Source organism: Triturus cristatus, chromosome 7 (genome assembly GCF_964204655.1).
Source record: "Triturus cristatus chromosome 7, aTriCri1.1, whole genome shotgun sequence".
Lineage (NCBI taxonomy): Eukaryota > Metazoa > Chordata > Amphibia > Caudata > Salamandridae > Triturus > Triturus cristatus.
This window is the reverse complement of record NC_140590.1, coordinates 133,345,555-133,371,759: the sequence shown is the minus strand read 5'-3', so window position 1 is coordinate 133,371,759 and position 26,205 is coordinate 133,345,555. Positions and strand designations below refer to the sequence as shown.

The 26,205-nt window shown below is 42.7% G+C and overlaps 1 protein-coding gene across 8 annotated transcripts in view; it reads right to left on the bottom strand.

Moving 5' to 3' along the window:
• Positions 1-5,452: 5,452 nt before the first annotated feature.
• Positions 5,453-26,205, bottom strand: part of LOC146809025 (uncharacterized) — a 154,104-nt gene continuing 133,351 nt past the window's right edge. For 2 of the 8 annotated variants that reach the window (XM_085615826.1, XM_085615828.1), the window contains 2 exons: positions 19,730-19,907; positions 9,440-9,562 (listed from right to left, as the gene is read on the bottom strand). In XM_085615826.1, the coding sequence (XP_085471952.1) occupies positions 9,532-9,562; positions 19,730-19,907 (209 nt within the window). In that variant the 3' untranslated portion in view covers positions 9,440-9,531. Of the gene's footprint in view, positions 9,563-19,729; positions 19,908-26,205 lie in introns of all 8 variants that reach the window. The other 6 variants (XM_085615824.1, XM_085615825.1, XM_085615829.1 and 3 more) reach the window with 5 other exon arrangements.

The following is a 26,205-nucleotide window of genomic DNA, read 5'->3' as shown; positions in this document are numbered from 1 at the left end:
TATTAGTGTCTATGGGACAGAGGGTGCGATATCACACTGTCCACAAGCCGATGTGGTAGGGGCATTTTGTAGGATTTCAATATCACAGTTACTTTGAAATTTGCATTGTATACAGGAGATGGGCCCTTCCAAGGAATGCAGCCCCCCGTTGGGGCAGGTCAAGCTGGTCAGGCGACACTCACCTTGAATGAGCTTGAGTTCTGCCCCACTATATGTGTATATGCACTTCAAGTGATTGAGTGTAGAATTGGCATAATCCCTGGTGCCTGGCGGTGTCCTGGCGCGGACGGGCACAGACGGGCTTGCCTTTGGCGTGCCTTCGGCGCACCACCGGCGCGCCCACTGTGTGCATGCGCCATGGCCCTCTAAGTAGCGTGTGGGAAGCAGACGCTAGACTGCTCCCCACGTTACCTCCAAGATGGCGGGCGGGCATCCAGGAAACGTGAGTGCAGCGTTTAAAATACCTCAATGAAGGGGAGCGGGGAGAGAATAAATGTGCCTTAAGAGTGAGTTCTTTTAAAAAGCTTAAAAACACAGTAAATGCACACACTAAAAACGATATTAAAAGCAACCTTACAGCGAGAAAAAAATCCTCCAATACCCCTCGCACAGCGCAACAGCCTCGATCTCCCGGCTCAAGCCTCAGGAGATGTCGACGCCAATCAGCGACAGGTAATCCAGATATAGACGCATATGGAACATAAGAGTCTCCAGAGCGGTGGACAAAAGGTTTTTCAAATACTGTCAGTAGTAGGGTATGTGGTAGCTAAAGAACAATTAACAGACTGGAACCATACATTCACTATTGGTGTGTTTATTCACTTTTTACAGACTATGGTCTAAATAAACTTCTATTTTTTACTACTACAGTCCACATTGGGGAACATTTTGGACACTGGTGATGGGTAGATTTACTATTCTCACTCCAAATTTAGCCGCATTGGGAAAGGCTTTGGACTTGGGGTGAGGGGATTTATTTAGAGAGTATCCTATACCGCCAAGTCCCGTTTCATGAAATAAGGTATCAAGCTGCATGATAAGCAATAAAGACACATATTGCACACAAAAAACAGAAAACAAAACACAAATGAGAACATTGTACATGGTCGTCTTCTTGGTGGTGTGCCAGTGCACAAGCACATATAACTATGCCTCGATACTTCCAGGATTCGGCCCTTCTCAGGCCCAATTAAGGTGGGATTCTGTACAGTAACATTCCTTTAACCTCTTTCCTGAAGGTGGTGGTTGGTGTGTTGATCCAAACTCTGCCAGGAGAGAGTTCCAGATTCTGGGGCAGCTCCTAAGAAGGAGCTGTCATACATGATCTGAGGTTCATCCTGAATCTCGTAGATTGCTTCCGCAGGGAACTCACACTCTGTGGAAAGCGGCTGCTTCCTGAGAGTGTCAACCTTTGTCTGGGTGTGTTGTAGTGCAGTAGTTTATGCATCGGGCAGTCTATGTTCAGTTGGATCCTGCCTTCGGAAGGCAGCCAGAGGACAGATCTGAGACATGGTGTAAAATGATCGAAGCATCTATTTCCTTTAATCAATCATGTTGCTGCATTTAAGTTCCCCTTAAGTGATGCTGTCTAGACTTTGGCTGACCCATTTTGTGGCATTCCCACAATCTAAGACATTGTACAATTGTAAAATCATTTGGAGCAGGTAACATTCATAAAATGGTAACTATAACGAAATTTACCTCGAGCCAAGTTAGGAGCAAATAGCTTCAGATGCAACAGCCCTTCAAGTTGTGTTTACACAGTGTATTTTAAAACAGTTTTTAAAAAACCATGTGGCCTGGAATTAGCAGTAGAGGACAATCAATTTATAAATAAACTGTAAAATAACATACACAATTCAACCATAAACACTTCCCTTGTCTTAGTTTACAGATACTCCTAAAATATTCTAAATACCAAATCAAGTCTATGAATAAACTCCAAAGCAAACCTTCTGCCCTAGTCCTTTGATATGGATATCTATTCAAATTATAAGAAAAACTGGGGAGGGCCTGGAGCAATAACACAGAATCTGCACTTGCGCCGTCAGGATGTTTAGTAAGTTTCTTATTCAATTAGCTTTAGATAGAAATTGAGTTGAACATGTCAATGTGCTATGCCCTAAGATTTTGTAAATTACTAAACATAAATTAACAGTTTATCATTTTGTGATACATTTAATGTTATCAACTGACTCCTACGAGCCCAAACCATCTGTAGATGGATATCTTGTGATATGACAGAGATGGGAAGATGCAAGGGTCTTCAAAAAACCTTCTTTTCCAAAATGTACAACTTAATCCATTAATCCTCTGATAAAAGTTTTTATGTTTAGGCTTGGATGAACACTGGTATTGATTATTAAAATGCTGAATATTAAAGGAAGCGTAAAAGTAAGCTGATGCAGACGACACAAAAACTACAATGCATGTGAATAAACATTTTGAAATGCTTAAGAGTAATAGATAAATATTAAATAATTTGCTATTTTACTGGACAGTCATATTAAAGCAAATAAGGAATTGTCATGCAAATAAACCTACAATTAAAACAACAGATAAAAGTGAATCTAATTTTAAGAATTTAAAATAATGAAGAATTCTGTTGACCAAAATAGATACATATGAATTAAAGAAGGTCTTATGTACTAAGCCATTTTGTGACCACAAACTCAGTGATCTGCAAAATGAGAGTCTTCAAAATCGCATGGTTTGAACCACAAAAGTCCTTCAAGGTATGCATTAAACCAATTTTGAGAATCGAAAAAGCCTTTTTGACTCACAAATTGGTTTTAACAACACACCTCAATTCACAATTAGGAAGGGGTGTAAATGGAACCATATGAATTTGGTATGGTATGTGCCAGTGGCTTGCAAAAGCAATTGGAAACCATTGACCAATTACCAACAGCTCAAAAGAGGTGAGTATCGTGTTGGGTGATATTCATGTCTTCTCAAATGGGAAAAAGTTTCTTTGACAGCCGCACTGTTTATGTTAAGAAATATGGCCTTCATAAAAAAAAAGTTCCCATTTGAGGATGCAAACAAAGGGATGGGGGTCTGTTGTTCCTTGCAGCACACCATCCCTGAGTATGTATCCAGTCGCAGGGAGTCCATAATAGCCACTTGCCTATTCACTATGCCTTTGTCAGGCCATTCTGTGACCCCCTGAGCCTTGACATTTTTTCAATAGAACCTATAGCTTGCATCACAAAATCAGTGGCAGGTAGCACAAAGTTGGTGTGCAATTTGTGACCTCCTTTAATGACCTATCTCCTTATTACTGTTGTTAAAGATAACTAATTTGATTTAAACAATGCTTTTTTCATACATTCTAACTTTGATAAGAATTGCCATGGAAAAGTAATATATAATATTGTGGGTGCCTTTTCATTTGCACAATATACTGTCAAAAAATGGTTTATTTGGTAAAATTGGACCTAAACCTATAATAAAAAAAGAAAAAAGGAAAACTCAGGGAATGTCACAGAAAGAAGGGTTGTCCACTTCAGTTCAGAGGAGAGTGGTGCAAAGAAGGCACTTAATAGTCTGAGGACCATGTGATAGTTAAAGAAAAGAAAGACATAGAAATGCCTCCACATGGTTTCTGTGTAAAGACACGTTGTGGGAGAAGAGACGGCCATCACAAAAAAGAGGCTATCATTACTTAAGCAACTTATCATATTAACCCCTTCCCCGCTCATGACGGAACCGTTCCGTCATGAGCCACGGTTTCCGTGTGCTCATGACGGAACGGTTCCGTCATGACACGCCCGTTGGCGGCCGCTCCGCCTACGCGGCGCTGTTTCCCCGCCTGTGCGGGGGGACAACGCAAATGGGCGGAGTCATGACGGAACCGTTCCGTCATGAGCACAGCTCAACTGTGGCTCATGACGGAGCGGCTCCGTCATGAGCACAGGCCCACCGCGCTGCCCCCCTGCCCCCCCCAGCGCTGCAGCGGAATGTCCGCAGCAGCGAAGGGGTTAAGAAGATGAAGCAAGAACAAAACAGCCCATGTCATAAACGTTGTGCACAATTCAGAAGCGGAAGGAGAAGCATGAATGCACCTCTGGAGAAGAGGTTCTAAATACAAAGAGATCCATTCATGGCATCTGTGAAAGTGGAATAATTAAATGAATGATACGTTGGCATTAAATGACCTCATCAGTTCCAAGCATGGAAATAGAGACACAAGGAAGCCATGTGTTTCCTCAGCACCCTTTGACATTCAAGGGATACAGCAAGTGGAGGAAGTGTTTCTCTGTTAATAGTCCGGGTGCTAGCGTTTAATGTATTGGGTTAGCATTGAGCATGGTACACAGATGGTGTCTGTGGAGGGTAGAAATAATATGGTGTTCCTGACTAGGGGGACACTTGTCTGGATTGGCTTGTGTTGTCATCTAGGTGAGAAGAAGTCTAGCAGGAGTGCCTGAACGTTTCCTGTTAGAGCAGGATCTAGGTTGACATGGCTTTTCTCAATCTGGCTTGACACAGTGGGAAAGGATGTATGACGTTACAACGCACACTTTTACAACGCATGCACTTACAACGCATTTTTTACAACGCATAATCCATTACAACGCATGACATTACAACGCATGACACTACAACGCATTTTTAAAAAATACCTTTACAACGCATTACCATTACAACGCATACTACCTTTACAACGCATACCATTACAACGCATAATATTAAATTACATTTAAGGTAAGTATTAGATAGTATAGGGGTAAAAATTACTATTCTAACTCCAGGGGGTGCAACAGTAGGGTAAGTGTTGGATAGTATAGGGGTAAAAATTACTATTCTAACTCCAGGGGGTGCAACAGTAGGGTAAGTGTTGGATAGTGTAGGGGTAAAAATTACTATTCTAACTCCAGGGGGTGCAACAGTAGGGTAAGTGTTGGATAGTGTAGGGGTAAAAATTACTATTCTAACTCCAGGGGGTGCAACAGTAGGGTAAGTGTTGGATAGTATAGGGGTAAAAATTACTATTCTAACTCCAGGGGGTGCAACAGTAGGGTAAGTGTTGGATAGTATAGGGGTAAAAATTACTATTCTAACTCCAGGGGGTGCATCAGTAGGGTAAGTGTTGGATAGTATAGGGGTAAAAATTACTATTCTAACTCCAGGGGGTGCAACAGTAGGGTAAGTGTTGGATAGTATAGGGGTAAAAATTACTATTCTAACTCCAGGGGGTGCATCAGTAGGGTAAGTGTTGGATAGTATAGGGGTAAAAATTACTATTCTAACTCCAGGGGGTGCATCAGTAGGGTAAGTGTTGGATAGTATAGGGGTAAAAATTACTATTCTAACTCCAGGGGGTGCATCAGTAGGGTAAGTGTTGGATAGTATAGGGGTAAAAATTACTATTCTAACTCCAGGGGGTGCATCAGTAGGGTAAGTGTTGGATAGTATAGGGGTAAAAATTACTATTCTAACTCCAGGGGGTGCATCAGTAGGGTAAGTGTTGGATAGTATAGGGGTAAAAATTACTATTCTAACTCCAGGGGGTGCATCAGTAGGGTAAGTGTTGGATAGTATAGTGTAATATTATGCGTAGTAATGGTATGCGTTGTAATGGTACTATGCGTTGTAATGGAATGCGTTGTAAAGGTAGTTTTTAAAAATGCGTTGTAGTGTCATGCGTTGTAATGTCAAGCGTTGTAATGGATTATGCGTTGTAAAAAATGCGTTGTAATGGTAGTGCGTTGTAAAAGTTGCGTTGTAAAGGTTGTTCCCCAGTGGGAAATGCAGCCTGAGTAACTATAAGTAGCTGAGATTACGTCAAACATTCCACCAATCATTTATTTGCTTTTTTAAGTGAGATGCCCTAAGTGCAATGGGTATACCCAGTCATGAGATCAATGATGACTATGCCGTTTGATTAATTTAGCACCTCAATTGTGAGGCTCACATAGGCTGAAACCATTCTGGGGTTGCATGTGTTCCCATCGAGAGAAGGCCTAGCCTGGAGGTAAGGGCTTGGATGTTCATATTGGAGCAGTTCCAATTCCAATTTTCATAGTATTGATTTTTGTATGAAGTGGCACAACGGGCAAAAGCCTAAGGGCTAGAATGAAGCATTGAGTAATTACTAGTTGGTGAGATTAATTTTTTTGTTTTTGTCACTAGCTAGCGTTGAGAAGATGGGATGTATTTTCAGTCATGGATCAGTTAAATATGAGGTGGCTTCTACCCATATCGTTTTCTAGAGTTTCAATGTTCTTGAAGGGTCTCAGGTCCAAAGGTCTCCTGGGAGCTGGCAATCTTAAAGTAGGCCAGGTTAATGTACACATAGCAGTAAGAAAGAGGGGTGGGGCTCCTTAGTTGGAGGGAGACAAACAGCCGTTGAATGGGATGAGACAAAGGAAGATTGCTAGGGAACTCTGCATTTGACCAATTATAACTTCTTAATGCTGAACTCCTAAATTTATTGCAACTTTTTGGAGCATCCCCCAGACTTTCTGAATGCATAGCTGGTCCAGTAAGGCCACTGTAGTTTTAGCTAATCTCATTGCCTGTTCTCTTCTCATTCATATGTGGCTTCTGTATTCACCTCAATGTCATTTGGTGTAGGATGGTGTCAGAAATTGGGATACTGGGTGAGGAGGGTGCAACTCAAGCAGCAGCAACTTTTTCTGTCGGGGTGAAGTCACAAGGAAACCTTAAATTAACATGAAGCTAACTTGGCACAAAACAGTCAGGATTAGCTTGCAATGTGTAAAGTATGTATGCAGCATTTCAAACAGTCGTAAAGAGAAGACACAACACAATAAAAATCCCATACCAATTTAGAACAATAGAGTAAAATGTAATACATTATTTGAGACCAAAATGACAAAATTCCAATTAGTAGAACCGGAGATATTTTGATTTCAAACTTTCAATTAGAAGCACAAAGTGACGACTGTAATTATCTGGTCAAGCTGGATTGGGACACAGTCACAAATTTAGGCTGAACACAATGGAGCAAAGTAGCAAAAGTCCTGGTCATGTGTCGAAGATATGTAACTCAGTGGCGGTTCTGAGAAAGATGCAGGGCTGAAATGTTGAGTCCTTCATCATTGCCGAGGATGCTGTCAATGAGGGGTTTGCAATGTGAAGTCCGGTGTGGAGGATACATTGCACAGCAGTGGTTCCGAAGAGAAGAGTCTGCAGGGCTGTGAGGCAAAGTCCTGGATCACCCTCAAGGATGCCGTCAATGAGGGGCTTGCAATGCGAATGCCTGCATCAAGGATGTGTCACACAGCAGCAGTTCTATGGAGACGGTGGGCTGCAATGCGACAGTCATATTAAAGCAAATAAGGATTTGTCATGCAAATAAACCTACAATTAAAACTACAAAGATAAAAGTGAATCTAATTTTAAGAATTTAAAATAATGAAGAATTCTGTTGACCAAAATAGATACATATGAATTAAAGAAGGTCTTATGTACTAAGCCATTTTGTGACCACAAACTCAGTGATCTGCAAAATGATAGTCTTCAAAATCGCATGGTTTGAACCACAAAAGTCCTTAAAGGTATGCATTAAACCAATTTTGAGAATCGAAAAAGCCTTTTTGACTCACAAATTGGTTTTAACAACACACCTCAATTCACAATTAGGAAGGGGTGTAAATGGGACAATATAAATTTGGTATGGTATGTGCCAGTGGCTTGCAAAAGCAATTGGAAACCATTGACCAATTACCAACAGCTCAAAAGAGGTGAGTATCGTGTTGGGTGATATTGATGTCTTCTCAAATGGGAAAAATTTAGGAATTCTATCAGATGATATGAATGAGGAGATTGTTTGTAGTAATCCCTGAATCTAGAATGGCTTTTTATAAAGACTGTGAAGACAGTGTATTTTAAGGCTTTGGAATAGTTCCTCTGGACTGAGCATTTAGTAATGTCTGGAATAAAACATGCTCAAATATTTGGAGTGCATGCCTGGGACTATGGAACAAAGAAAGGGTAGTCTGCATGGACAGGTGATGGAGAAACAAAAATAAAGGCCAGAAAGTGAGTAGGTGCTGACTGAGAAAAGAATGGTTACTAGAGGGAAAATGTGTTTATATTATAGAGATATTGTCTATGAAGTACTTTTCAAGGTTGGGTCACAGTTGGAATGATTTAACATAAAGAGAATTTAAGATCCATTATTGTGGTATATGGTATTGCATATATGTGATGGTTATCGTATTGCTTCAATGTTTATTTGACTCTGGTTAAGTTTAGGTGCCACCTTAGGGTATTATCGATGAGTGAGTAATTTCTTTACAGGATGCTTTGGGTAAGAGAGAGAGATGAGATGGAGTTTGCAGATGTCTTGGGTGGGAGCAATAGTGATCAGTAGTCAGAAAATGGTTTTGAAATCCTCCGGAGAAAAAGATGAGCAAACAGTTTTTCTCGGTTGAGGACAGATGCTTAGATTTGTGGAATCATCCCATTCAACTGTAAAACCAGTTTTGAGGGAATGGTAATCAATTTATTTGTACATAGATACATGATATGTAAAGACAAAAAGTGCCCTGGATGCTGCTCAAAACTATGAAATCCTGGAAAATCTCAGAGGACTTGGCTTTTTATGTCAGACTGGACTGTTCTTATTGGAGCAGGGTCAAGATTGATTTGCATATGGCTGGGTCCAAACTTAGGTGGCATGGTGGGCAAAAGAACGATGGATTGGAATGCCACCTCGAGCCCTTGCCTGTGGGTAGACTTATTGCAATCATGCCTCCCATTACCTTTTGTGTGTTTACATCTAAGAACTCCCTGTGAAATCCATGGATGGTAAATAGTACAATATGAAAATTGTGTGGTAAATTAAATTGTTTAACATCCTTAGCCATATTTTAAAACAGTTTTAGAGTATAATCAATACTCTCCAAACATTCAACCGACTAAACTGAAAGGATTATTATTTGCACGCTACAGTGCTTCTGTTCGATAGAGCTGGCTGGTCGTTGGATGGGTCGAGAGGCTGCCCTTTGATGGGCTTTCTCATTACTGGGGCTGGCCTTCTCATGCTAAAGCTACTTGCTGTTTGCTCTGGCTGCATTTATCACAGTTAGGTTGAATATATGCTTGCTGAGGTCAGTGGCAGGTTACTTGGACAGTTTTTACACTTGCTCATGCTATGATGTTTCCTCTGGTGATACCTCCCTTTGGTCTGGTTCACTGTTTGCTTGATGTGGCAATATTGTTCCCTCTTGTGACTGGGGCACTGTTTGCTGTGGTGGCTTCCATCCTGGGTCCTGTGCCTGTGTTGGCTGTGTTACTGTTTGCTGTGGGGGTTGCCATGATGTTTGCTGCATTGGCAAGACGCCTTGATATGGTTGCCATGTGAAATTCATTGGTTGCGTTGCTCCAGTTTGGGGCTGAAGCCCAGGGGGCTGTTGGAGCACCATTGCCGGAGCCTGGGGCTGCCAGCCATCACTCTGCACAGGCAATGCAGTCTGGGATTCCCAGGTTGGAGCTTGTGGCTGCCAATTCTCTGGCACCGTCGGCACGTTGGTCTCGGAGGGGGGATTTTTTGGCTCAACAACATAGATGTACACACTCACTGCCCCTAGACAGAAACAAGAGGAGACAAACAGATGAGACAGGAATGCAAATAAATGGAAGAATCAGAATGATGAGATGCTCAAAGATTAAGGAGAGATGGGACAATGATGGAGTGATGACGATTAAGTATGGTAAACCTACCTCGTTTAGAGAAGATACCACTTAAATTAAAAGACAAACATAATTCTTTACTAATATATGGAAAGATTTCTTGGAACTATGTAACTTCTAAATGTAACTTTGTAAATCCTGACTGAATAAATAAAATCGTGTCTCAGGGAACTCCCTAAAAGATTCTGAAAGATTAAATATATGACAAGGTTGTTTTGTGAAATTGAGGCATTGCTGAATGTCTTATTAGGATTAAGGAAGTCTGACCTGCGAACTATGAGGTCACATTTTTCTTGTGCGAAATACATGGAATTCATTGCTTAATATGTTGCAATATTCTATGGTGAAAGAGTAGTAACTTAGACAACATTACACCTTTTAACTAGTGCCTAGGTTCCAATTGCTTTCACTTCTAAGGCTTATATTTTCTTTGTAGGCGAACTACATTGGACAATGTATTGTTAAAACTCATTTGAGATGGATTTTTTCTTACAATGATATCAGTATCATCCAGGTCTGTTATTTAGTTCTTATCAAATTAAACGTTAGCTCCTAAATATTACCGCGGTGGTGTGAAATATTAGTTCTGGATTAGTGCCAGCATCATCCCAGTCTTTGTTTTTCCATCAATTTAAAAGCGGTGTTATTCGAAAGGAGGTGGAGGCCACGAGGAACCCAGTGCCAGAATAGAAGGACTCGATATGTGGAGAATACCCTCTATTTAACTAGAACGGACATAGAATGAGAAAGCTTTTAAATTGATGGAAAAACAAAGACTGGGATGATACTGGCACTAATCCAGAACTAATATTTCACACCACCGCGGTAACATTTAGGAGATAACGTTTAATTTGATGAGAACTAAATAACAGACCTGGATGATACTGATATCCTTCCAAGATTGGTATTTAAAGCCGTCGTGTCATTATTTAGGAGCCCTGATGAGGTCCCAAGGGGGACGAAACGCGTTGGCTGTGTTTATATGTAACTAAGATTGTGTTTGGACTTCTAAGAATGTGTTGGAGCACCAACTTGAAAATAATTTGAAAGAATAAAAGAATCTTTTTGGAAGGAATTTCTTGGACTTCAGAAAATAATTTCTTTGGACTACAATAATTTATTGTTGACAGAGTACTTGCCCACTCCTTCCATACATTGATATATTGTTTAAAAATTATAACTAATATATACAATGTACAAATACATTGAAAATATACATATAATATACAATATATATACTTACTTAATAATATTTTTAAATAATTATTTAATAACAAACTGTTAAAAAACATTTTATAAATTGCAAATACATCTATACATATAAAATAATATTATAAATAAAAATTAAATAAATATATAACAAAATAAAAAAATTCAATTATTTTTAATATTTTTAAAATTCATTATATACTACATTAACTAAAATAATACAAAAAATATTAGATAGCAGAGGGAATAAAATAACTATTCCAACTCGATTTTCATTGTTTTACCTGGAAGAGTTGAGTGTTTGTTTTCCTGCCGCCACCGCCGCCGGAGTCACTGGGAGTGAAGCGCTGGTCTCTCTGGTCACGCGAATAGGAGCGCAGAGACCAGAGACCACAACTCCCACAACCCCAGGCGGCGCGCACACCACCCACGCCAGCAAGCAGCGCCAGGGAGGCGCTTTAAGGAGGAACAGGGCCCCCGCAGTGCGGGACGCCCATTTAATTGTTTTACCTGGAACAGTTGCGTGTTTGTTTTCCTGCCGCCACCGCCGCAGGAGTCACTGGGGGTGAAGCGCTGGTCTCTCTAGTCACGCGAAGAGGAGGGTAGAGACCAGAGGCCAGAGACCACAACTCCCACAACCCAAGGCGGTGCGCACACCACCCATGCCAGCAAGCAGCGCCAGGGAGGCGTTTTAAGGAGGAACAGGGCCCCCACAGCGCGGGACGCCCATTTCATTGTTTAACCTGGAACAGTTGCATGTTTGTTTTTCTGCCACCACTGCCACAGGAGTCACTGGGGGTGAAGCGCTAGTCTCTCTGGTCACGCGAAGAGGAGGGCAGAGACCAGAGACCACAACTCCCACAACCCCAGGCGGCGCGCACACCACCCATGCCAGCAACCAGCGCCAGGGAGGCGCTTTAAGGAGGAACAGGGCCCCCACAGCGCGGGACGCGCCCGGGCAAAGCCTGGGCCAATGGCAGGCCCTCTGCGCCCGTCCGAGGCCGGTAGAGGCTTGGCTGGGCCATACCCCTTGGCTGCAGGTTGCTGGTTCGTCATTTAGCTTATCTGTTGCCACCCTGATATCCAGTTTCCAAGTCACTGTGTTCGTGGATGGAGGTAGGCATGTTCCTACAACTAACATTTAACCTCCACTTAGACACATATTATAAGATCTGGTAACAGTAGGTTGCGACAGAGCGGTGGTCTTTCTGGACTAGTATTGATCACATAGCACGAACATTTGCTTATAAGGTGGTTTCACTGTGTTTGTGTTTACCGTCTACTGTTTACATTCACTTATTATTTCATTTGTATTTTGCATTGTAATCATCTTAAGTTGCAATAAGTTATGGGGAGGCGTAAGATCCAGACGGGGCTAGCTGGGGCCAAGGCAGCGCCCAGCTCCACCACCACAGTTGTGACTATGGATTCTTTTTTGCAGAGGGCAGCTGCTGTTATCGATATGGAGATTGAACTAGTGAACAGACGTCTCTCCAGATCACCCCCTAATAGCTCGCATCCACCCCTAGCCGGCCTCAGTGTGCCGCTGACAGACGTTTTAGTTGAGTCCCTGCCTCCACATTCACCTACCCATCTAGGCTCTAGTCAGGGGTCACCTGTGGGTTCTCTTATTATCGAAGGGTCACCATCTGTGCACAAATAACTTTTCCCGGCTCCTTCCCTGGCCCCGCATAGGTCCCTTTCTCCAACAGTCACAATTGAAAGAAGACAAAGTATTGTTCGGCCGCAAGGGAAGTATAGTACCATTACTATCAGTCGGTTACCCACCCGCTCTTCCACATGGAGACTACTCAACCCCCTGTTCTGGGGGGTCTCAACCCTGGGGGGAGCACCAAACTCCAAACTATAGGGGGTAAAGCAAAAAAACTTAAACCTACCCTGGCACCCAAATCCCAAATCGGCCACCAAGATATTGGCACCTAAGCCGGTAGTTACAAACATAGACCCATTAGTCATCACGGCTTTTAAGGATATAATGTCCACCCTCTTGGAAGCTAAATTGAGCCCAATCTTAGACAGGCTGATAGCGATTGAGAAGGGCCTAGTAGGGGGGACACAGCAGGACATACTTGTAACCCGCGGGGTCACGAGCGAAATCGTAAACCCAAGTATTGCTACTGACCCAGGCTTAGCCTTAATTTCTAGCAACACTTATAGGGACCAGTGGTGCATACAAAGTCACATGCCGCACTTAGCCCAAGGGGGGGAGACGGTCCAAGGGGAGGACAGACTTTTAGTAGGTCTCCGGCTGCCCCACCCTCTAGGCGGGAAATACAACCCCCTCCAGGCCGGTTGGAGGACCCCGCGGTGCGACAAGGGGATTTAAGTCAGCGTTTGCCCATTATCCATCTTCCCCCAGAATCTACACCTTATGTAGTGGTTCTGGGGAACGTGCCACCTCTTCCCCTGGCACAAAAGAGAATTTTAGCCAGCTCAAAAACAAGGTACATCACTGGCTATCAAACAATACACCTGTGGGCCTCGGCATGGAATGTAGCATCATTATGGTACGTTGAGTGGAATGGATAGGCAGCTCACGGAAACCGGAAGGAGGTGACTGTGTAATCCTAAATTTTAACAGAACCTCCACAGCGGAAAGAATTCTGTCTGGGGACTTTCATGTTGGTTCGTTAATTCATGGCTCCACAATTCAAGTACTTCCATTGTTATTTTTTTACAGATGCGCTTTCCGAGGGGATAAAACAGGGCATAGCGCTATGGAAATACCCCGAGATAGGCAGTATCCAAAAATGTTTGTGACTAATGACCAATGGTATCCACAAGCACCATACATGACACGTTCAAGAGCGCATTATCAAGCCCCTACCTTGCCTCCTCCCCTAGCACTAACAAACAGATTATCTATGCTATCGGGGATGGAGGAATGCGATTGACTGCTTACCCCTACTGAGCCTGTAGTATAGTTCAAGCTTCAACAGTGGGCTCATTCCTCAATGGTAGCCGAGATAGAGATACAGCAGATGGCTCAGCTCCCACTTACACAGAAAGAGGTGATACCCTATATCACGGATAGCAATGTCATATCCTGGAACATAGCAGGCCTGGCCGACAAGTTTCGGGACCCCATATGGCAGCAGTTTTTCAGGCAATTTTCTGTCATCTGCCTCCAGGAAACATGGCTGGTGGAATGTAACTTGTTTTTGGAGGGATTTACAGCTTTTTTTGTCCCTGCCTCTCCATCACCTAGTGGCAGAGCTAAGGGTGGTTTGGTTACCTATATCTCCCTGTCAGTTGATTGCCAGGTGTGGATCCACCCCTTTTTTAGCCAGACCCTTCAAGCTATCACTCTTAAGAAGGGGAACAATATACTGGGTCTGTTTAATTTTTATAACCCACCGAATAGTAAGCAGGGGGATTGTAATATCACCCAGTTGGGCCACCGCTTAAGGAAGTTTTGTGGACACACTTTGCACTCAATAATGGTGCTAGGAGATTTTAACACTCATCCATGTGGCGACCCAATGCTTACAATAATGTCTGACCTGGGATGCCACAGAATGGGGGGGGTTCCATTTGGAGCATTCTATTCAGGGGGACGAATTGAATAAACTAACTAATGAATTTGATTTATTGACATTAATGTCCCTTGCGGCTCCTAACAGTAAAGCAACGATTCCCACTTTTAAAGGGAGATGCAGTGGGTCTTTAATTGACTATATTTTAATTTCTTCTACCATTCAGTCAGCATTCCAAGGGTTCATTGTCAGGGACAGTGCTTATAGTGACCACAATCCCCTATGTGTAAACCTGAGTGGTCTATTTTTACCTAGAAAACATGGGGGAGGAATATCAAGACCTACGGATGGTGGGCGTTGTCTCAAATGGTCTCAGATTGACCCAGATGCTTTTTATAGAGAAGTGAGAGATTAATGAGCTGCTGAATTTGCTCTCTGTGTCCTGCCGGATAGTTTACTAAGGGATGTCCTTAGCGCCTTCAATGTCATCTCTCTGAAGGCAGGGGAACTTTTATGTACATCAGCACGTACAGTATCCAATTCAAACCCAAGATGGTTTGATTATTCCTGCACCCAGGCGGCACGAAGGCTGAAAGAGGCTCTGAAAGCTGTCCCGAGAAACCAACAATTCATACGTTGTCGCCTAGCATATAAACAGGTTTTAGCTACCCACAAGGGATCTCTCAAGGAGGAGGCATGGAAGGAGCTGCTAGAGTCTAGCACTTTAAGGAACAGTTCAAGATTCTGGGGCATCGTCAGCAGACCCCTGTTTGCTATAGATACAGGCAGTGATATAGCCTCCCACATCACTGAGGAAGAATGGGTGGCCCATTTTCAGTCCATATTTAAGAGGTCTTTGGCCCTTTCTGGACAGCCACCTTGGGAAACTAAAACCGATAGCTTGGTCTTTGAGCAGACAGAGGTGGAGGCAGGGATTGCCGGTCTAACGTGTAACAAGGCTCCCGGCCCGGATGACATCCCGCCGGACCTTTATAAATCGGATCCACCTTTTTGGGCACCATTCCTAGCGGCCGTGCTCAATGCGGCAGCCAGGGATGGCTGCCCTGAATCTTGGGCTGTTTCTAACATTGTGCCAGTGTTCAAAAAGGGGGATCGCAATAGCACATTTTGCTATCGGCCGATCTCCCTCATCGATTCGATAGTAAAGGTGGTGGGAGGTGTGTTATTGCAAAGATTATCCTCTTTGGCCGAGGAGCATAACATTATCTCCGACATCCAATTTGGGTTTCGCCCGGGACGGTCGACGGTGGCTCAATGTTTAAACCTCTACCTGATCCTTGGTAAGTACACGATGGCCCACCCAGGTACGATCTACATGGCCTTTATGGCCCTTTCGTCCACGTTTGACTGTGTTAACTGGGTCAAACTGTGGCAGTCCATGAGGGCCATGTGGGTGAAGGCCAATATTGTGGACTTCCTAATGGATCTGCATAGGGAAACAAAGGCGAACGTTAGTTTTGCCCAGGATCTTCGGGTTTTCAGGGACTTTAAAATCAGAAGGGGGGTATGCCAGGGCTGCATTTTGGCCCCCTTCCTGCTCAATCTGTATATAAACGACCTTGAAGGTGCCTTGGCTGCAACGGGGGCTGATTATCCGCATATAGGGCGACGGGGTCCCCCGGTTCTACTATATGCGGATGATGCGGTCCTTATAGCCAGAACAGACAGGAGACTCCAATCCTTATTGGATTCCTTTCTGACCTTCATGGGGTCCCGAGATCTGGCAATCAACAACGCCAAATCTTATATCATGCAGGTAGGGGCTCGGCCTACCAAAAAGAATTCCTTTGTGGTGGGCCCGAGAAGGTTCCCCTGACAACAGTGTTTCAATACCTGGGGTTTTTGTTGGATGACCGCTTAAAGTGGGGGCCCCTTAAACAGAAGAAAAAAGGGGAGTTCACACGAATATCCACCGCTATCTTCAACTTTGCTGCTAAGATGGACAGGTGTCCTATTGCAGCCATGCTGAAAATTTATCAGGCCAAAGGGATAGCAACTGCCTGTTACGGCAATGAGATTTGGGGATATACCACCACAGACGCACATCAGGTGGTTGAGAATAACTTCTTAAAACACCTGATGGGCGTGCCAAAAAGCCTATCAAACTTGGGAGTCCATGAGTAATTCGGGGTTCCATTCTTACGTGATACACTAGCACTGCGTCCTCTGGTGTTTTGGCTTATGTGTTGGTTAAATAAGGAACTAGAGCTCACCCAGCAGATAATAACTGACTGTATGAGCCTTAACCACATGTCTCGAATCCCATGGTTGAAATACATTGGTGGTTGTTTGTCTGAGCTGGGCCACCCTGATCTTTTTTTAAAACCTTCTATTATAGTAAAAAAGGATGTGGAACTGGTTAAGAAAGCTTTCATTTGCATCAGGAAGCTTGAAAGAGATGAGCTGGTACTACGAAAATCCTGTGTTCGCATCTTTCTGGCCCTTAAAACCAATCTATCAACTGAGCCATATCTTTTGGAAACATTGACTACTTACGAGCGGTTTTTATTGTCCAGGTTCCGCTTTGATCTTTTTCATTTGTTACTTGCCGTTCCAAAAGGGTGTAGCAGAGGACAGGTGTTAGCACCCTGTGGCTGCGACCAAGTGTCCCCTCAGGATTTGTTACACTTTATGTTCCTCTGCAATTTTTATGATATACCACGGAGACACTTTTTGGTCCCCCTTTTAAAGAGGCTGAATTTTAACCAGGTAAGCCCAGCTCTTTTGTATTTGCAGATGCTAAAACCAGACTGTATTTTTTTGATTGTGGGATACTTGAAATCAGTGGTGAGAACAAGGGCTTGTCTTGAGTTTTAGCCCTATTAGAGGGTGAAAGTATCCCTTGTTTCAGATTATGGACCGTGTGTTATGTATTGTACAGTATTTATTGATATGAATTGTAAATTTCTCTTTTTTAATTATACGTAATCACTTGTTTTTATCTACTGTTATAAATTGCAAAATCTCTAAGCAACAGTTTTAATGAGGTGCGGATATGTTGTAACTTTTATGGTTTTTACTGAAAACCGAATAAAGTTGTTTTTGATTGATTGATTGATACTATTCCAACTCCAAATGGTGCAACATTAGGGAAAATGTTGGATAGCGTAGAGGTAAAAATTACTATTCCCACCCCAGTGAGTGCAACAGTAGGGAAAGTGTTGGATAGCGTAGAGGTAAAAATTACTATTCCCACTTCATTCAGTGCAACAGTAGGGAAAGCATAGCGTAGGGGTTAAAATTACTATTTCCACTCCAGTGAGTGCAACAGTAGGAAAAGTGTTGGATAGCGTAGGAGCAAAAATTACAATTCCCACTCCAATGAGTGCAACAGTAGGGAAAGTGTTGGATAGCGTAGGGGTAAAAATTACTATTCCCACTCCAGTGAGTGCAACAGTAGGGAAAGTGTTGGATAGCGTAGGGGTCTATTTATATGTATATGTTTAATTTATTTCAATATTATATGTATTAGTTATTAGTTTTAAATATGTTTTAATATTTTTAACTATTTTTCTTTTAATTATATGTAATATTTACTTAATTTTACATTATTATTAAAACATTAAAAAAACGATATTTTTAACATCACCACTTTTGACAAGGATATTTTTGTACTTACCTTTATGTAGATTGGACTTCAATATTTTTGACTTCAATATTTCTTTGTCGATATTTTTTTAGGTCGATTTTCTGTCCATCAATATTCTGTCACACATTCATCGTGAAGGGGCTCTTCACAAATTGATGCTGACCTGGAGTAGGTCTTAAAATGTGAGTAATATTAACTCCTTTACCGTGGTGCAAAATCCGCTGGGGTACAGCGGTTTTAAAGAGTGGGCGGGGCCGCGTCAGCCAACGGACATGCGCAGCACTAGCCAGGTAGGACTCGTGGTGGCCGTTGGCCGACCCGCGCACGCAAGGGGTTATTAGTGCAAGTAGGTAAATCTGTAGTGATTAGTTAAAATTGGGAGTGCTTCACTGTATTATACCGTATGGGTAAAAGTTGCACCAAACTGCAGCTTCACCATCATAAGGCCTAAAGACTAGCATGACACACAGATCATGTGGTAAAAATTTACGCAGAGCGCAGATCTAATGTCACATATGCATTTTTTCTGGCACTTTAGGATTTGTGATACTTCTCTCACTAAGTTTCTAATTAGATTCCAGGTCTTTGTTCCCCTGCTAAGCCAAGGTAATTACACTGCTGGCCAGCATGAGGATCAAAGTCAACCGCACACAATAGAGCCATTTGCCAGAGCTTGGACCTGCTTCTGGGAAAGAAAAGGGTGGAAACAGACTCTGCATGTGATAATTCTTTTTCACAGGCCCGTGAAGGCTCACCCCCGGAGGAACATCACAGAGGGGATGAACCAGACAGCTGTGGAATTTATGGGCAGGGTTTAGTTGCTCAAAGCAGGTCTTTGAACATATCAATTCAATTTACCATGTTGGAATGTCCCAAGATGCTGTGCAAGAGGATTGATACAGGGGTGGAATGATGATGTGTCATCCCAGAATTGTAGGGAGGTTCTTCTCTTCTGTACGTTTCTACCCGCTTAGAAACCTCTGCATAAGAGAAAAAGAGAGGGAGAAGATGGATTTCACAGTACTCTGAAGAAGGCCAAACCCCTGTCAGGGGTGCTAGGGCACCCTGGATTTAGCCTGCATAGGACACATTGGATTCATCTCTATGGGGTTCGTGGTGCTGGCCCCTTTACACCCTCTGAGGGATAGTGGAGTGATGGACCTGCTAGGGGAACCAAGAGTAGAAGGGTTCCCCAGGACATTTGATGACTGGGCCTTTAACTGGCCATGGAGGCTATGGGACCTGAAAAGTGCAGGCATGGAGGGTATTCTGCCTTGAGAGCTACAGGGTGCCCCTGGAGGTGACCCTAAGCTGAGCAGAACACCAGGTACTCGACGGCGAACAGGTACAAAGTAGGGAAAGCAAAGAAAACAAGTTCTAAGAAGGATTTAAAAACCTAGATGCTAGGAGACCTTAAGAGACCCCTCTAGTGGCTAGAGCTGCCCACCAGAGGCAGAAAGACACCAAAAGTGTCCACATAGGCCTAACAGTCCACATGAAAACCCCCAGAGAAATCTGGTGACCCTGAGGGATCAGGACTAGCAGTGCAAAATTAACATACCATTCTGGTTTTCAAGCTACCCCCGGGGAAGCCCCAGGGACCTGGAGGTCACACAAGAAAGAACAGAGAAACTGAGAGGGACCATGTATGGGGCCTTGTCTGTAGTAATGTCCTAGTCACCAGGGCACTCCTGTCCCCGAGGGGTCTCATTTCTTCAATGACCGAAAACAGAAAGGAGCTCACCTGCCAAGTCGGAGTATTGCTGGATGCCTCTTCCCCACTCCGGTGCCCTTGTCTGGGGGAGAGCGGTAGGTACCAAGCACAGCCAGGCACACCCACATGTCCAGGAATGTGTGTGGGAAAAAAGAATCAAAGCCGTCTCCCTGCTCAGCTCCTGATAGGATGGGCAGGTGCAGGCAACCTTTGTAAATAAAAAGACGCAATGCATGGCTTTATGTTTAGATATATGAAAAGAAAGCATCTTTCATTGAGTGTGAAGCTGCTCATCAGTTATACATGCCTGAGGGCAAAGAAGTGCCCCAAAAAACTCCCTTTGACTGGCTGAAAATGTTCATATTTGTCTTTTGTGGTGCCCCAGAAAGGACAGGGACACCACCAATAAGAGGAGACAGGCTGTGGAAACTGCTGCAATGTATGGATGAACATGGATTGTTACTCCTGGATCAACTAAGGAAAGTGGATTCTTTGAAAGTGAATAGAAGATGAGACTTCGACTGCCCCGTCCATTACACTCATAAAGAAACTACTGGATGTTCCATAATCTACTAGCTTATCCCTTCTCATTCCATTTTCAATATCATCTCTGAAACTAACATCATCGATAGCGCCATCAGTGATCACAAAGGTATGTTTTTTTAAGATAGAGCCTTATTTGACAGGTTTGGCCCCATGAAAGTTTAACAGGATTGCGACGAGCTTCGAGAAGCTCACTGGTAGAACTCAGAGGCCAGCTAAGATTGAGAAATTAAGAGACATTGGCAACTGTAATCATTAATTGGGAAACTTGGAACTCAGATGTAATCCTTAAATTTAGGCATTATATGAAACAGTTTGTAGGTGGGACCAAGGGCATAAGATGTCACAGTGTAGACAAATGTGACAATCAAAACAAATCACAAAGGTTCAGCACTACACAACATAGTTATATGGTAATGTTCAAAACAGCGAGGACATGAAGAGAAATCCAAAAGTCCACACGTTTGTCTTTTTTTTGGTGCAAAAAGCTGGTCTTTATTGAGTTTTCATTAAAATCTCATGGGATCATAGCCAACTCGTTTCGTCTCTAACAGAGACCTCTTCTGGGCTCATTCGTGTAATAATGACATTTTCAAAAATTGCAGCAGAGTCATATGGATCTCAGTTTCCAATGAAGAAATTCCTCAATGTCATTTATGTCCTCATTCATGTAATAATGACATTTCCAAAAATTGCAGCACAATCATGTTGATCTCAGTTTTCAGTAAAGAGATTCATCAATGTCATTTATGTCCATTTCGGCGACATGGTAACCGACAGCATATTTCAACAGCGATGTCACGGCCGCGAAAAATGTGACAATCAGTCTCATTCCTGAATAAAGGGATAAATAGCCTAATGAGAAACCAAGGTTAAAGGTGGGCCTTAGAAATCAAGAATGTGAGCGCAATTTAATTGAATCAATAGAGTTAACCTTGTGTAATGATACCAGAACATTCTGGGAGATCATTGCCGGATGCTGCGGGACGAGAGTGAGAAGGCTTTCCATTTCTATTAGGGAAGAGCAATTGAGTAGTTATATCACAGAGATATATGCCGCTAATTATGGAGAGATTTTTTGTATGGGACACTCTTTCCTTTTGGAATCTGACTGACACACATATGGACCTCCCACAGCTGAATGAATTGAGGACTTCATCCAAAAAATGAGAACCTCAGTGTCTGGATGAAGTCCCGATCTCCTTCTTAAAAAGAGAAGTCGAGCTTTTGGTGTTCTTTATAGCGCCTCTTTTTGAATACTGTTACTCTCATTTCAAAGTTCCCCCCATCCTGAACTGAGAAAATGTCATAGTTCCACCACATAAAATGGGAGCTTGAAATATGCCAAATAACTATCGGCAAATTGCCCTATAAGATGAGGCAGGCAACATTTATGCTAAAAACATAATGGAGCACCTCAATTCCTAGGTAGAGGAGGGAATGATGATCCCAGTAGAGCAATCTGACTATAGGAAAAAACACACTACACATGAGTTAATATTACAGGTCTTCAACTCATCATGGAAAAATATGTTACTTTTTGAGGGTTCCCACTCTATCCAACTTTTAGCAATTTTTCCACAGCATTTGACAGACTCGATCATCCAACTCTGTAGAAAAAACTGCATAGAATTGGTTTGCGTGGTTGAGCTTAATTACTGCCTTACATTCTTCCACCTGGCATCAAGTGCTGCTGGGTGGTGCCCAGGAATTATCATCTGTAAATCCTATTAAAAACAGCCCTAAACAGGGTTGTCTGTTTACCCCCACATTCATCTCTCGTTATGTTTGTGATTTACTTACCCACTTGGGTAGTATGGGGGATTGAGAGCCACTTTGTGACATGCTTTTAATATGCAAACAACGCTGTGATTTTAGATTTAACACCAAATGGCCTGAACAGTAAGTTGGTATCACTACAGCCGTTTGTTGATTCTCATTTTCTGAAAATTGATGTCCCAAAAAATACAAATTTGATCTTAAAGGGTAAAAAACTTCAGAAATATCCAAATTCTGTTGGTAGATTGGTAAGGAAAAATTGGATGTAGTAAAGTCTTACACTTACCTGGGGAAAATTATGTCAAGCTGCTTGAATGATTTCAAGCATAATCTCTCACAGCAACTGTAAGGCCAAATCACAAACTAATGGATTAAGGGCTTTTACTAATGTGTGAAAGCTAAGGCATTTTACTCATGTACCTTCCGCATGTCGGGAAAAATACACTCTACCTTATTGTACGCTTTAGAATTAATCAATGTGACAAAAATGGGATTTCTCAGAAAAAACCCGCTGGCGAAATTTGAGGGAGCTTTGTAATTTCAACACTCTTGCTGCCATGCAGGCAATAAGATTACAATTTGAGTTCAAATGCGTTTTGTGCAAGGCCTAGTGGCAGTGATATGATGGGGCTACCGGTTATTGAGAAGCGACGTGAATTTACTTAGGAGTTTTATGGCCACAGAATTTTTTTTGGGAAATAAGAAAAGTCTCTGTTTTACTGGAATTTAACTTGCGTATAAGGGTTCTTGGAGTTAAACTGGGAATATTTGTGTACTTGGTCAAAAATGCAGTTAAAATCCTTTTTAAGCATGTCTCTAGCTACTCAAACCTGCTTTTCGACTTTGAAAACTGTGGTAAAAAAGGAAAATTTGATGTGACAACAAATTCTCACATTCTGAGAAAACCACAATAATATTTGACTTTGAATTTTGATGATGGTGTTTGACGTCACTACCCTTAAATATTTTGCCTTTAAAAGCCTTAACTGCAAATTGGTACAAATCAATAAAGTAGAAAAATGTCAGAAACCTTTGTAATTATAGGGAGTGATTGCAATGTCAGGCGGACTTATATCTGCCCAACACCGATGTGGAAATGGGACCGGCCGACCTCAGATCTGCGGTTCTGACCACCTAATCGTGGTTCGACCGAACACTGTTCGGTCGCATACTTCCATTCCTCTGTGGAAGCTCGTGTTATGGTTGTAAACTGCCCATCGCACAAGCTCCCATAGAGAAATGAGGGTCTGCGTCATCCCTGCACTGTGTGGCAGGCACCTCAGGTATCCCCTTGGCCCCCCACCGGAGGCCTCAAGGGTCAAGGGGCTCCTGCTAGGGGCCACCATACTCGCTCTCTGACATTCTTTCCATGTCAGAACGTCCAACATGGAAAGCCTGCCGGAGACCGAGTATCGTAATCCCAAGAGCAGTATGGCCATTTTGTGGGACTACTGGCCGGGCTCTGACTGGTCGATGGGGTCCTTGAGCCTGTCGGAAGCCAGCCGTAATGGCCGGCCAATTTAATTCCCGACCGCCAGCATTGTAATGCGGCGGTCGGAAATTTTACCAAGATGCGGCCCAGAAAGGCTCCTTTTCCGGAATGCATTGTAATCGTCCAGAAAGTGTTCAGGATCTGAATCAGGTATTATTTAGTTCTCCATCATTGCTTCTTTCTTGCCCCAAATTTTGTAGACCTTTATTTTTAGAATACAATACCTGAATGAGGGCTGAAGTCCTGCGTCTACTGTTTTCTCCACCTAATGTACACAAGTTTTAAAAATGTTTATGCTTTTTACAATTTGTACTGAATAAGTTCCACTTTAAATTTTTTGTAGCCTTCATCTATAGTTTTCTCTACCTAATGAAAATGTTGTATTTGCTATCTTAAATTTCCTGCATGTCTTTTATACTTTTATAGTGGCTATTCTTATATATTCTGTGATAATACACAATTTTTCATGTGAATCTCATATGAGTTCTGAAACTTGAACAAAGAACTTGAACCCCAGTGACAGTTTTCAAAAAGTTGCCCGAAGTCCCCAGGGGGGTTACATTGATTACTCCGGAAAAAGTTTGAAAGATTTTCAGCACTCTTGGAGCCTAGGCTTTTACCTTAGGGCTGAGTATGGGGGCCAGACTTTGTTGGGTCGGAAGGCTGCAGAAGAAAAAGTTAAAGTATTTTTAAGGGCCTCATTACAATGGCGGTCCTGACACCGCAATTACAACGCGACATGGTGCGTTAGCATGCTCACATTTATCTATGGGAGCCTGTGCTACGGCCGTAAAACTGGTGCAGCAAAAGCTCCCATAGACCAATTAGAGGATATGTTCATCCCTGCACCTGAAGGTGCCTGCCACGCGGTGCAGGCGTTAACAGGGTGGCACCATAGGTGCTTCGGGCCACCAACCGGAGGCCGAAGGGTAAAAAGTGCACTGCAAGAGACCCCCAATGTCACTTTTTGACAGACTTTCCATGTCGGAAAGCCCAACATGGAAAGCCTGTTGGAAACCAACATTTGAATCCCTACGGTGGAAACGCCGTCTATAGGAATTACAGGCCCGTCTCCAACTGGCCAACGGGCTCCTTGAGCTCATCGGAATCCAGCCAGAATCACTGACCGGTATGATTTGCAACCGCAGTGTTCATAATGCGGTGGTCGTAATTCAAACCGCGGATGTCGGTTGGAAAGCCTCCGACCCGTGGTAAGAAGATTTCCAACCGACATCCAAATCGGTCCCTTCTTTAGGAAGGTCATTTAAATGCTTTGAAAGCTTTATTATCAATCACGGAGTACACGGTCAGTTATTTGCGATTTTAATAAAGGCCATTAAAATATTTTTAAATGCATTATTAATAATCACAAGGTTGACAGTGAGCCATTCCATACCCTAATGCAATGTAAGATGGTACAGCCCATAGATGTTTAAGAGTGTGGTATTGATCCAATATGACATATTCCTGCTTTATTAATGCAATAACATTCTCACCCAGCCAGTAGGCCTTCTTTTTATTAGCTACCCCACTTTTATTGTGTTTAGTGTATCTGAGGGGTATACTGCGGTTACAGGATTCAGGGCTCGCTTGGGGTGTGATCTGATTGTCACTATAGGTATCTCCTCCTGCTATCATGTAAATATGCATAAATAAATAAGCAAAACTGAATAGTGTGTGCATAATAAAGTACATTTCCTTATATTAGGAAAAAGCACTGCCTGCGCAATTATGTATTGGGTGTTGATTGTTGCATGTCTTTGGTCTGGGGTACTAGCCCACACCATCTCCCCTGAGGAGCGCTCTACGTATTCTGAGACAGCTAAGCGCTACTACAATGGGGCATGGTTCCCAGAAGAACCTGTTTTACATGTGAACGGTCCACATCCTCCGCAACTAATAACCCACTTTCATGTACAGTGGTGGCTCCTAACCGTATTTTCAAGGTTGTGCTATATTTCTTAACATATAGGTATGTTTTGGAGATTTGTTTCTCGCACTGTCAGAACCACCTGCGGTAGATACACGTGTGTGCATTCTATGTGCTCTGATAAGTATGGGAAGTTCACAAATACATGTTTTAAATGCCTGAAACGTGTGAGGGAGGAAATCTGTTTTACATTGCATTTGCCTGATCTTACTTTTTGTGTAAAATATATGCACCACATGGGTTTCTATCGTAAAATGACTTAAAAAAAACCTCCTGGTGAACGTTTTAAGCACCATGTAGTGCTGTGGTCAGCATTTCAGACACATTGAAGAATTTACTAAAATGTTCATGGTAGTAGTGCAATGGCAGCACCCACAAACAAGGAAGACATGCAACGGCACATCCCGTACATCCTGCATGTATGAGTGTGAGAAGTTGTACCCGAGCAGCGCTCTTTTAAATGTTCTCACATGCCTCTCCTTGGTCCTGTAACGTCCAACTCCCTAAAAGTGCAACTGCAAAGAGAGCACAGTCCATTCTATGTGTACTAATTGTATATGAATGTTCCCTGAATATTTCCATTTTATATGTTTTGGGGAATGTACCGTGGGAGTAACACTGCGTGAGTTCCAAAGTTCTGTTGCGATGAGTCTCTATAGATGTAGGCTTGACATTCAGAAGACACAAACGGCAGGGGTTTAGATCAGTGTACTCAGTGGGATTCAGCGGTAAACATCCTCGAGGTGTGTTTATTGGCAGGAA